This window comes from Lutjanus erythropterus, chromosome 6 (assembly GCF_056507025.1).
Source record: "Lutjanus erythropterus isolate fLutEry1 chromosome 6, fLutEry1.hap2, whole genome shotgun sequence".
NCBI classification, from domain to species: Eukaryota; Metazoa; Chordata; class Actinopteri; order Lutjaniformes; family Lutjanidae; genus Lutjanus; species Lutjanus erythropterus.
Window position 1 is genome coordinate 29,926,081 of NC_139322.1, and position 11,582 is coordinate 29,937,662.

General features: G+C 39.8%; 1 protein-coding gene across 1 annotated transcript; it reads right to left on the bottom strand.

The window, feature by feature from the left end:
• Positions 1 to 737: 737 nt before the first annotated feature.
• borcs6 (BLOC-1 related complex subunit 6) lies at positions 738 to 10,408 on the bottom strand. The gene is made up of 7 exons (XM_084721604.1): positions 10,350 to 10,408; positions 7,869 to 8,515; positions 7,310 to 7,496; positions 6,658 to 6,840; positions 2,921 to 3,084; positions 2,441 to 2,524; positions 738 to 1,765 (listed from the first exon to the last, which is right to left on the bottom strand). The coding sequence occupies exons 2-7, from the start codon at positions 8,502 to 8,504 to the stop codon at positions 1,640 to 1,642; spliced, it is 1,380 nt and encodes a 459-aa protein (XP_084577730.1). The 5' UTR covers positions 8,505 to 8,515; positions 10,350 to 10,408; the 3' UTR covers positions 738 to 1,639.
• Positions 10,409 to 11,582: the final 1,174 nt, after the last annotated feature.

Below are 11,582 nucleotides of genomic sequence, written 5' to 3' on the forward strand. Positions count from 1 at the left end.
GACACTCAGTTTATTAGTTACTTTGTGCCTGGAAATTAAAAAAAATATTAGCGGCTTTCATAAAAATCATCTTCAGGTTGGTTAAATTTATCTGCCTTGCATGAAGTGTTTTCACCTTTGATTACATTTAAAAGTGAAATCGTAAGTACCCGAAGCTTTCAAATGTTTAAAGCAACTGTGTCAGCTACATTTTTTTTTCAGTTATGTTCTCAAAAATATCTTGGATTTCATTGACATGGAGAAAGGAAAGAGAGATTATAATGACCTAAGGAAATATGGCTGGTGGAAGCTTTAAATTAGGGATGCTTGATATTGGATTTTTGCTGATATCTGATATGCCAATATTTTCTAACTAAGTTTGACTGACTGCTGCTGCCAATATATGCATGTGTTTTTTTTATCTACTACTTATTTATTGTGGAAACATCAAGTCATCAAGTCTGGTGAAATTAACATATTATTATGCCAACTCTTATCGTGATGACCCACTGGCAGAAGAAGACATAAAATGAAATGCAAATAGCAACTTGCTATTAAGGAATCATCTTTTTGACCTGTCATTACCAGCAAAAGCATTCATTTCGGGCTGATACTGATATTTAATTTTAAAGCCTGTATCGGCCGATACTGATGGCGTGCCAATTTATTGTGCATCCCTACTTTAAACAAAGCCGACTTGTGATTTTCAAAGGTTACCTGTTTTGAGCTGACTGACAGTTTGAGAGAATCTGAGTAGAAAAAGTGAAATACTTTCATTGTCTTTGACAATTATCCCAAAGCAGCATTTCAGCTGCTCCAGTGGGGCTGGAAAAAATCTGGCTGTACTGGGCAGCTTCCAGTGATACAGATTAGCAGTGTAATTGAAAATGCAAGCATGCTAAGAAAACTGAATAAATTAACATAAAAAAGACAGACAAACACAGACATGATGCTGCCCTCCCCTCATTTAGCCTGCAGTGAGAGAATCTGATCTTCGTTGCATAAGATTAAAAAATAGACTTTCTGTTCCTGTGCAAAAGTCACTGTCTTCTGAGCAGTTCATACTGGCTCCTTCATGAGCAATGAGAGAGACAGAGAGAGAAACATCGCCCCCATGTGGGGAGGAAAGGTTAGTGCAATCTGAACCAAGTGGGCTGGACGGATAATAACACACTATTCCTCCATAGACTGTATTATCAAGAGAGGACATATATCCACACTTCTTCAGGGACATGTTTGCGTGTGTGTGTGTGTGTGTGTGTGTGCACGTGTGTTCAGGGCCCTTGACCAAGTGTCTCCAGTATGGGTTAATTTGTGAGATTTAGTTTCATTTTCATTAGAGGAAGTGAGGTTGCTTTAAATTAAAACAGAGGAATAGAAAGCTCAGCCCCGAGAACAAATCAAGCCCAATTGAAATCTCACAACACAAACATGGTCATCTTCAAATGATGAGCAAGCGGAGGGACTATGAGCGTCAATCATCCAGCATGCCTAGTAGCAATGTTTCCAGGAATCCAGAGGTGCACCTAAATCTTCGCTGCAGTGTGTGTGTGCTACCTGCAGAACAGCGTGTTTTTTATTCGCAGACAGCCTCATTCAGTCATGTGCTTGATGTCGTATCTTTGCAGCTGGGATGTTTGTTCGTACCGGTCCAGTGGGGCTACTTGCAGATCGCCTCCAGAGCGTCCAGGGTGCGTTTGATGTCACGAATCTGTGCAGCCAGGGTGTGTATGGGCTGCATGGAACGATCCAACTCCTCGCAGCGAGCCATCAGCGTGTACATGCCCTGTGGATGAAATGATCAGAACATGACATGAATAAAAATATGACAGGGTTGTACACTGTGGTCCTCATGTAAGATTTTATAACTTTCTTTTTATAACAAAGCTGAATACTTTGGTGACCTAAAAAAAATATTTTCCTCCATGGTTTGTTTATGTTGTTTTTCTAAAAAGCTCAGCAGGACTTCATGGGTCTACACAAACCCTAGGACCTGGGACCCGAGCCTGGACCCGTACAGGGCTGGTGGCACAATCAGCTGTGAAATCAGTTCCAATCAGGTCTCCCAGCTGGGTTCAGGTCCAACATTTCTCTGTTTAAATTTGTCCAGGTGCCAGGTTTCAAATATTAGAAGAGTCCGGTTCAGTCCTGTCTAGTATATTTCCAGGTCTTTATAGATTCAGGTAGGAATTTTTGAGCCTGTGAAAGCCTGTAGTCATGTAAACTGACCCATTCATAAAATGATTATGACATTATATTCAAAAAATTAGAGTATTATTCGTTTCTAAGAGGATGCAGAACCGCTTTAATTGAGATAAAAAGTTCTGCTATCATCAATCTGTGACCAATTTTGCAGTTAAAGTTTAGAATTCTTGTTATGGTCACACACACACACACACACACACACACACACACACACACACACACACACACACACACACACACACACACACAGTGTCACCTTTATACTCATGTCCACAGACTCTCCGAGGCTGTCAACTGAGTCTCTGTAGGTCTGGATGTAGCCCACACTCAGAGCTGTCATCTGGAACAACAGACAGAGAGATCAATCAATTACACACACAGAAATGAAAGATTTCACTTCATTTTACAGGTCCCCAATTTCATCATAAGTAAGTGGTAATTTGCAAGTTAAAAATTTGAAATTTCCTTAAAATTACCCTGAAATCACCTTAACAATTACCCAGAATTTCATGTTAAGTGAGTGATTCTTAGCAAGTAACATATTTGAATTTTTTATGATACCACCCCCAAATTACGGTAACATTTACGCCAAACTTTCCATATATTTTCAAGAGATCAGATCAGTAGTGATACCATTTACTTAACACAGGTATTTATATCTAATGTTCACCCCATGGCAGCAGGGGATAAACTGTAGCTGCTCAAATGTTGGACAGTTTTGGAGTTTTACACTCACATTCTGGATGGTTCCATTGAGGCTCCTCATCATCATCTCCACACTGTGAGCCACTTCCTGGGTGTGTCTCTGAAGATCCAATAGGACAGCAGGATCAATGGGAGGGATATCCGCTGGTCTCCGTGACAACCCCCGGCTTCGGTAGATGGGACCTGAACAGTCCGCTGGTAAGAAATAGTTATGAAATTAGATGGACAATAACAGGTCTGCAACTAATAGTTATTCTATAAATTGTATAATGCATAAAACAATTAAAGGGACAGTTCACCCAAAAATCAAAAGTACAAAAAGTCTCTCCTCAGGCCTGTAGTGCTATTCATCCATCCAGATACCACAAACCAAGTGCCATCTCGTTTTATTATATTCTACACAAGGCAGACATCTTTACAGCCAAAATCTCCAAAACTTGGCTAATCACTCTATATCTGTCTAGATGGATAAATAGCACTACAGGCTAGAGGGACTTAAAATTTTGGAACTGACCTGCCCCTTTAAAAAAAATAGTGAAAAGTGCTCATCACAAGTTCCCAGAACCCATATTCAAAGAGTCTGTTTTGTTCAAATGACAGTCTAACCCAAATATATTCAATCTAGAATGATGTCAAACATTTAAAATCAGCAAATCCCCACATCTGACATTTGTCAAAACCGTTGATGATTAACTTTCAGTTGATTGGCTAATTGATTTTATTGGATACAGGATATTATTTCAGTGTGAACACACACACACACATTCACACAGACCACACAAAAGGCCATAGAAAGGCAGACAGTGATGCAAAAAAAAACCAGACACGATCTGTGGACAAGCACAAGCTAAAAATGACCACCTCAAAAAAAAAGTGCTGAAATGGAAAAAAATACACAAAATGAGAACAAATTATACACAAGAGCAATTGAAGTATTTTTTCCATTTGAAGAAGCACCTGTTCTTACAAAAAGCGTGCCTGCACAGATTTAAACAAATTATGGCACTTGACAAAAAGAACTCTTGTTCCTCGAATCACTAAATTTCGGAATACATAAAACATGTGTGGCCGGTGGACTACAAAAAATAAATAAATAAAACCAGGTTTCCATCTGTGAAACTGGTTCCTGTGAGACGGCAGCAGGACCTCAGTTATAAATCCCTCCAGTCTAAACAAACTCTGTGAGTCATCCATCCTAATTGAATCAGCAGGTGGAGGGAATGAGCTGCCACAGAGGGCATATTGACTGTGTTCCTGTGTTTAAATTGAGTGGCCAGTTTAGCTGACGCTCTCATCCAGAGGGGTTTTTCTCTGAGTGAAGGGCAGCAGTGCAGAGTCTTTCTCCTGGAAAATATGACAAGACGGAAGACAGACAAGACCGCTAATGGACAGGCTGGATGACTGAGTCAACCTGCTGAACTTCTAGAGATGATTTGATTTCTGAAATTGCTGTATATGTGTGACCTTTTGGAAAATGATCCACGTTTCAGTCTCTGTGGGCTTGAGTCCATGCTTCCTCATTAAAACACAGTCTGAGGCTAATTTCATCAGCCAGGAACAAGAAAGAAGATGAAGAGAGTGAGGGCAAAGTGTCTCTGTCACATTTTAATTATTCATCTAAAAATCTCACCCAGGGAGGACTTTAAAAATGAGAAGGCTGGTCAGGATTCAAGGAACAAACCTGAGATTTTCTCATTTGAGGGAAGGTTTCTCTAACCACTAGTCTACCTATCTATATCATTATAATGTAGTTTTGCAGTGATTCCTAACCCAGTTTTTGCTAAATTAGTCTCAAAACTAAAACCTGAGCAACAACAGAAAGACTTTAAGACTGTTAAAGTCTTAGACTGAGTACAAACAAAGAGTCATATAGCTGTCCAACAGGGTCTGATGGTTATCGAACAGGTTGTGATCCACATTTTGATGCTTTTTTTCTGTTGCTGTTTGTTTGTCTGAGTAACTGTTACGTCCCTCATGTGCTGCAGATACCTGGGCAGATAGGAGAAGCACTTCATACCATGTGTTTTCTACAGTATATTCACAATGACCTAGTATTAAAATAATTGGTTGCGTTATCTTTGCACCATCACAACAATGACTCCATTTCACAACTGTGATCATTGAAGTTTTCCTTCAGTCCAGCCAACAAGGACATTTGACTGTGATAAAGATGTGAATTTAGCATCTTCAGAGTTTCTGTTATGTCAACATTTTTTCTTATTCATCTTCAACCATAGCTATCATGAGCACACAGGGAACTTCCTAACTGAACTGATATACAGTGAAACTGGTAGCAAACGGCTACAGTGATCGACCACTTGGATCAAAAAACTTAGGACAGATAGATATATTAATGTAATAAATATACAAACGTCAATTAGATGGTTATCTGCATGAGAAATAAATAATTTTTTTTTTAGTTCTAATGGTGATCAATGTGACCCGGTCACATATGCTCGCGATAAATGGTTTCCACTGTATCTTCCTCTCTTGTACCAGTTTCACACACTTCACCTCACAGAGAGTCTTTTTAAATCCCGAGCTTCTGCATGCTACCATGAAGCAAGAAGTGGTTGGTGCAGAAACTACTCTAAACAGAAAATAATCAAAGAATCTGCTCATATATCTCCACTGCAAATATCCTCTGCAATTAAGTTAAAATATGCCATAGGATGAAGAACATAAGTAATAAGACATAATAAGATGGAAAAACTCTTTTAAATTAGGTGAAATAAATAAAGTACAATTTCGCCAGACTAGTCTGCTGCATTGTGAACACCGCAGGGGGGATACATGATTCATGTAAGCATCCATCAGTTCATTATAAGGCAGCGGACACAGCAATTAATTGGCTAAACATATTGCATTCTCCATTACATCTTATTGTTTGGTCATGACCAAAGTTATGCATAAATGATGAGTAGTGGCTGACTGGGCCTGTTAGCCTCTGCAGGGTAAAAACTAGCTATGAATCTGCCTGCAAGTCAGACACCCTGCACTGCAGCAACACTGCCAATAAAATTTGCTATTAATCTACTGAAATGCCATTTCTGACACCACCTTCTGCAGTGGAAAATACAACCAATCCGTCTTTTGGGGCCTCCTGGCCCTCCCATGTAACACAGTTATGAAATGCACCTACATGGATGCACTATGTACATCTTCTACATCAGGACATAAACTAGAGGTACATACAACACATCAAAAAACAACAAATACACTGTATATATATTGTATGTACATGCACTTTCTTTGATGCAAACAACAGTCCAAGTCTACTTCTCTGTGCACACACGCCTACAGGAAATAGTCTCCACTTAAGAACTTAATTGATGTTCACTTTAAAATTTTAAGTGAAACCTCTACTAACGAAGTCACAAAGGTAAAGGTCAACTTTTTGTGACATATACAACCATACAAACTAACAGGTGCTTGTATACTAGTTTTATGTTTAGTGGGCAGCCGCTGTGCAGCGCCAGGTGACCGGTTCCAGTTCTGAAGCCAGCACTTTGGTCAGGGCTGCCGACTGGAGAATTGACCGAGCGTACATGTTTTTGATGGTGAGGGAAACCATAGCACTCTAAGGAAACCCACACATTCACAAAGAGAACATGCAAACACCACACACACTCCAAAACAGGATTCAAACCCACAAACTTCTTGCTTTGAGACAAAAGTGGTTCCTCGCCATGTTGCTGTGACTTACAATTATAAAATTCATTTTATTTGTTTCAATAAAATCTTGTAAAGTTTGCTTTGTTTACTCACAGTCACTGCAGTCCAGACTGGGCTTGGAGCTCATCTTGATTTTCTGCTCCAGGTTCTTGGTGATGAAGTTAGTCAGGTCTCCTTCATGGCTGACCGTCCCCTCTAGCTCCAGAGCCGAGGAGATCGTGGCCCGCCGGCCCTCTGACTGGCCACCCCTGCCACCTCCCCTGGCCCCTGGACCTCCTGTGGAGAACACGCAAAATATCAGTTGTAATTGTAGAATACCGCCAGCAATTACCAGAATTCAATACAACTTTCTGTTTTAAGGTCAGATTAGATTAAACTTTTGGATTCAAACTTTTTTTTTAATTGACAGTTAAACTATCAAGTTTTGATTTGTAAAGATCAACAGATCATTGGTTTTATGCCCTGACAACTGTCATTTAAAGAGATGAGAAGAGTCTACATGGTATCAAGTGTCATATAATGACCAGTAAACTACAGTGTCATCTTTGAAGTGTTGTTTTTTTTTCTGCAGACATGTGCAGGATGCGGCAAATAGGTGGAGGGTGGAGGGGAAAAAATAACCGGGAAAATCACATTTCATAACAATTCTGTCTTTGATTTGATTCTCATCTTGATTGATGATTGATGATTCTCAATTTTTGATTTAATAAAATAAATAAAACAAATGAAATTCTATGATATTTACCTCCACATGCTTGGCTGATTTCATCCAGGCTCTTGCTGTCCTGCATCCCCCGGACGTTGCGTACCCAGACCTGGGCCATGACGTGGGGAGGGCAGGGGACATCATCTGAGGGCAGAAGAGGAGGTGGAGGCGAGGAAGAGGATGAGGTGCTGGGACCAGGGGCCGAAGAGGAGTAATGTCGCGAGGACTAAGGTGTAGGTGAGAAGGGAAACAAAGAAGAATTGAAGTAGTAGAATTGGAGTAGAAAACAAAGTGAAGAAGTTAAATTATTTCACATTAAATCATGCTTATGAAGGATTATGAAACATGCCCAAAAGCCACACATATTTCTTGCTGCTGTAAACTCTCCCTTCTGTGCACTTAAGTCTCAGCAGACAGTCTATTTAAAAGCCAGCAGTGTAGTCCTGATGGCTCTACAACATTAACTTGTATCGCCTTTAGTTCAGATCGTGCTCGTTACATCTGCTGGCTGTTATCATCTGTCATTCCCATGATTCCTTGCTCTCTCTTTGGTACGTATAATCTAATAAAGCTGAAAATTATCCTGCAGTCCACTCACCTCCACCTCTGTTCTCCCTGCTGGGCGCTGATGAATCCACTTTTTTTCATTCTTCTCATCATCTTCCTCATCCTGTTTCTCCTTCTCTCCATCTTCTTCTTCCTCCTCCTCCTCCTCCTCCTCCTCCTCCTCCTGGCTGTCAGTGCCTCCATCTACAGTTTCTGCTTCTGTCTGCTGTCTGTATGTGGTGGCAGCGCCTCCTTGCTGACATGAGTCTTTGGTGTGTGCTTGCTGTGTTGAGTCCCACGACAGAGCAGCACTAGGAGGGTTGACAGCATTAGAGGCCTCAGGAATGTCTGTGTCTTTGGAGCCTGATTCTGTGTCTCCTGTGCATGAGGCAGCAGGGAGGGCGGGTTCTGTCTCATGACAGGTGTGTGATGGTAAACTAGATGTTCTCTCATTATTGTACGTCTCTGTTTCCAAGCGGCCTTCACCATCGTAAACTCTGTTTTCCATATCGACGTGGTTTTCTGTGCGTCCAAGATCTTCCTCTAATGTCTCCCCAGTACAGGGGACCCTGCTTCCCCCATATTTCACCAAGACTGGAGCATGAGGGCCGTTCTCTGAAGGGATGGGGGTTGCAACCCCGTTAGCAGTTTCTGGCACTTCTGTGCCAATCACAGGGGAGAGACTCATCCCTCCACCTGCTGGTGAAGAGAGAAAGGACATTAGAGGAGAGATTCTACTCTCAAAATCCACATTTAATCCATGATTCAATTAAACTCTTCTACTGTATGTGTGAAGGGTTTTACTAGGGCTGGACAGAATATCAGTATTATATCAATACTGTGATATGAGACTAGATATTGATTTTGGATTATGGATCATAACACGCCGTAAGTGTTGTCTTTTCCTGGTTTTAAAGGCTGCATTACAGTAAAGTGATGTAATGTTCTGAACCTACCAGACTGTTGTAGTTGTTCTATTATTTGTCTTTACCCACTCAGTAATTATAATCACATTACTGATTAATATTTATCAAAATGGTGTTAATATTTCCTGACAACACAAATGATCACCCCTGCAATATTGCTGCAATTTTGATACTGATGTATTTGGTCAAAAATATTGTGATGTTTGTCTCTATTGCCCAGCACTACCATGAACCACTGCTGGAACTGGGAGTCATTTCAAAATTTCTAGTAGCGGCCAGTGCCAACACAATACCTGGGTTTTGCTACCGATACCAAAACATGTTTTTCATGCTTTTGTTTAGGGAATGCTAAGTGGATTCCTCAGTGATAACAGTTTTTTTCATTATTTACTGCCATGGACACAGTTCAGTTGGTACTCATTAGTTCTGAAGTTTGATGATATGATATTTTATTTGGATGATAAGGGTAAAATCCTCTATTTTGATACATGTGAATTAATGCTGCCTAATCTATAGCATATCCAATGTGTATAGATACAATAACAAGATGGGAGTATAAGTTTTTGTTCAATTAAAAAAATTAGATACAAGTCAAATGTAAATAATCAAATAAAAATTCTGTAAATTTGCCTTCGGTCTAATAACACAACCAAATATATGACAGAGAGGTGTGAACCATGTGCTATTTATCGTAGTATTTCATCTAGACTATTTATATTTTTGAACCTAGCCAGACACTCTGCCTCCACAGATGTTTAATTTATCTTCCAATCAACAATATATTAAACAAATGTGGTTTGTCTCTTGTTTTCCTGATTGAAATAAGAAATGCTCATGCGAACTGTGAAAATTGAGATCGTGAGGGCAGTGGTGAGGACTGGGATGTACAAAGATGTGCAACAATATTTTACTGTCGCAGTTCATGAATTGACATGATGCCACTGGTTTATCCTCAGCTTCCAGATGTGAACCTGAGAGCTTAACCACAGATGTGTTAAGGTGAAGACTGCAACTCAAGCTAATAATCTAGTCTAATACAATCCTGTATCCCATTATTACCCTGTATCCTGTCATTGTCATCGTGGTTAAGTCTAATGGATCACAATAACAGCTGCTGTATGGGACAGCTGTACCACTGTGCAGTTGTTTTCCATTAAGTGTGAAATGACGTAATTATAGGTTGCTTAGCTTAGCACTAGCATTACAATAAACTAACTTAGTATTAACACGAGCCTGCATTAATACTTTATCGAAACAATGCCCGTGGAGATTGAGCATTATTCCGGAGACTGCATTTCTTAACGGACAAACAGGAACAAAGAAACGAAGACATAAATAACTACTAGTCACCGTTGAGGAAGTTGATATTCTGCTGTCAGTAGCCGCCTAGCTAACGTTAGCTCGCTGTCAACGGTGAATGTTGTTGAATTGTGCTAGCTGGCTAACGTTAGCTATCCGGGCCTTTAAATCATCATGTTTCCACAGCTCGCTTTTTATTGGCTCAGTGTCACACGACGAAGGGTAGCTGATTGTACATCTTATGTTTATCTTTTGATAAAGTCCAACAAGAGTGCCACATAGCATAATTTAATGAAGAAAATACTCACCAGTGCAGTTTCTATTCAGACAAATATAAGCAGCAGACGCGTCCGATATGAAAATCCTTCCCCACGAACTACCTCAACAGAATAGTTCCGCCTTGTAAAAATAAAAGCGTTTCAAGCGAAATAATTTAACATGTTAATCATACTAGCTCTTTTCTGTTGACACAGCAGTATATCACGAAGTAACAGATTTACTGAATTAAATTAAACAAATTTTACTCTGATCTACAAGCCATTGTTGTTCGTTTGTATTTAAAACAAAGTGAAATTTCTACAGCAGTGCTGCATCCTGCTAAGCAACGACGTTTACCTAAGGCATATAGCATCGTGTGAGTTTATTTGTCTTTATTATTTGTCTTTATTCACACCATCACAGTTCTTCCTGCATGTATCTCTGTTGTCCCACAGATGGAGACAAACACCAGCCCCTCAGGCAACAACTTTCCCAGGAATAGAAGTTCCATTACGTAGAATGTATAGAAGCAGAGTGTCCTGATGGACAAAGGAACTGGAGGACAAGCATTCAGTACCCAGCTGTGTGGCAGGTGAGCCTAAAGGGTCCTTGAACATGACATTATACCTGTTTCTGCTGTAGGCAGCAGCCGAGTCTGACCTCTGACCTCCTGGTGAGGGTAGTAAACAGGAAACACATGAATTCTCTCTGAAATATGTAATGCTTGTTAACCTTGAAGGCATTATGTGTCTCTGAGGTTAGATAAAAATAGAATTTGAGTGGAAGTTGTATCTATGTTTTACAGCAATGTCATAAGACCTAAGAATCAGTGTGTTGTGTGTGACTGTGCTTATGTAATCTTCAGTTACTGCCCTCCAACATGTACTTGTATACATAAACTTGTAGCAAGAGGTTGGCATTTCAACTTCTCATCTGATCATGAGAGAACCTGGAGGGAAATGTCTTGATTGTATGCTGTACTGTGGTCTACCAAGACAGAAAAGTAATTGGCTGACTAATAATCAGTGATAGAGGAAGTGTTACTTAAAAGTAATAAAAAAATATATAATAAGGAAAATGCACTTAAATTATTAAATCTAAAAGTACTTAAAATGCCCCCAGTAACTGAACTATTAAACATTATGTTATATCATTACACTATTATTACTCATGCTGTATTTTACTACTGTAGCTGATTGAAAAACAAAACATTATATTTTATAAGCTCTTCATAGGTTTTCTAGGCAATAATCTTCAGACAGTATTTTGCACTGAGATGTAGT

What these genes read in the sequence shown, in the direction of transcription:
- borcs6 (XM_084721604.1), bottom strand. Translation starts at nt 8,504, where the DNA reads ATGAGTCTCTCCCCTGTGATTGGCACAGAAGTGCCAGAAACTGCTAAC. An exon ending in CAGTCTGGACTGCAGTGACT is followed by an intron (nt 3,085 to 6,657) that starts GTGAGTAAACAA and finishes ATTTCTTACCAG; the next exon opens with CGGACTGTTCAGGTCCCATC. An exon ending in TCAATGGAACCATCCAGAAT is followed by an intron (nt 2,525 to 2,920) that starts GTGAGTGTAAAA and finishes CTGTTGTTCCAG; the next exon opens with ATGACAGCTCTGAGTGTGGG.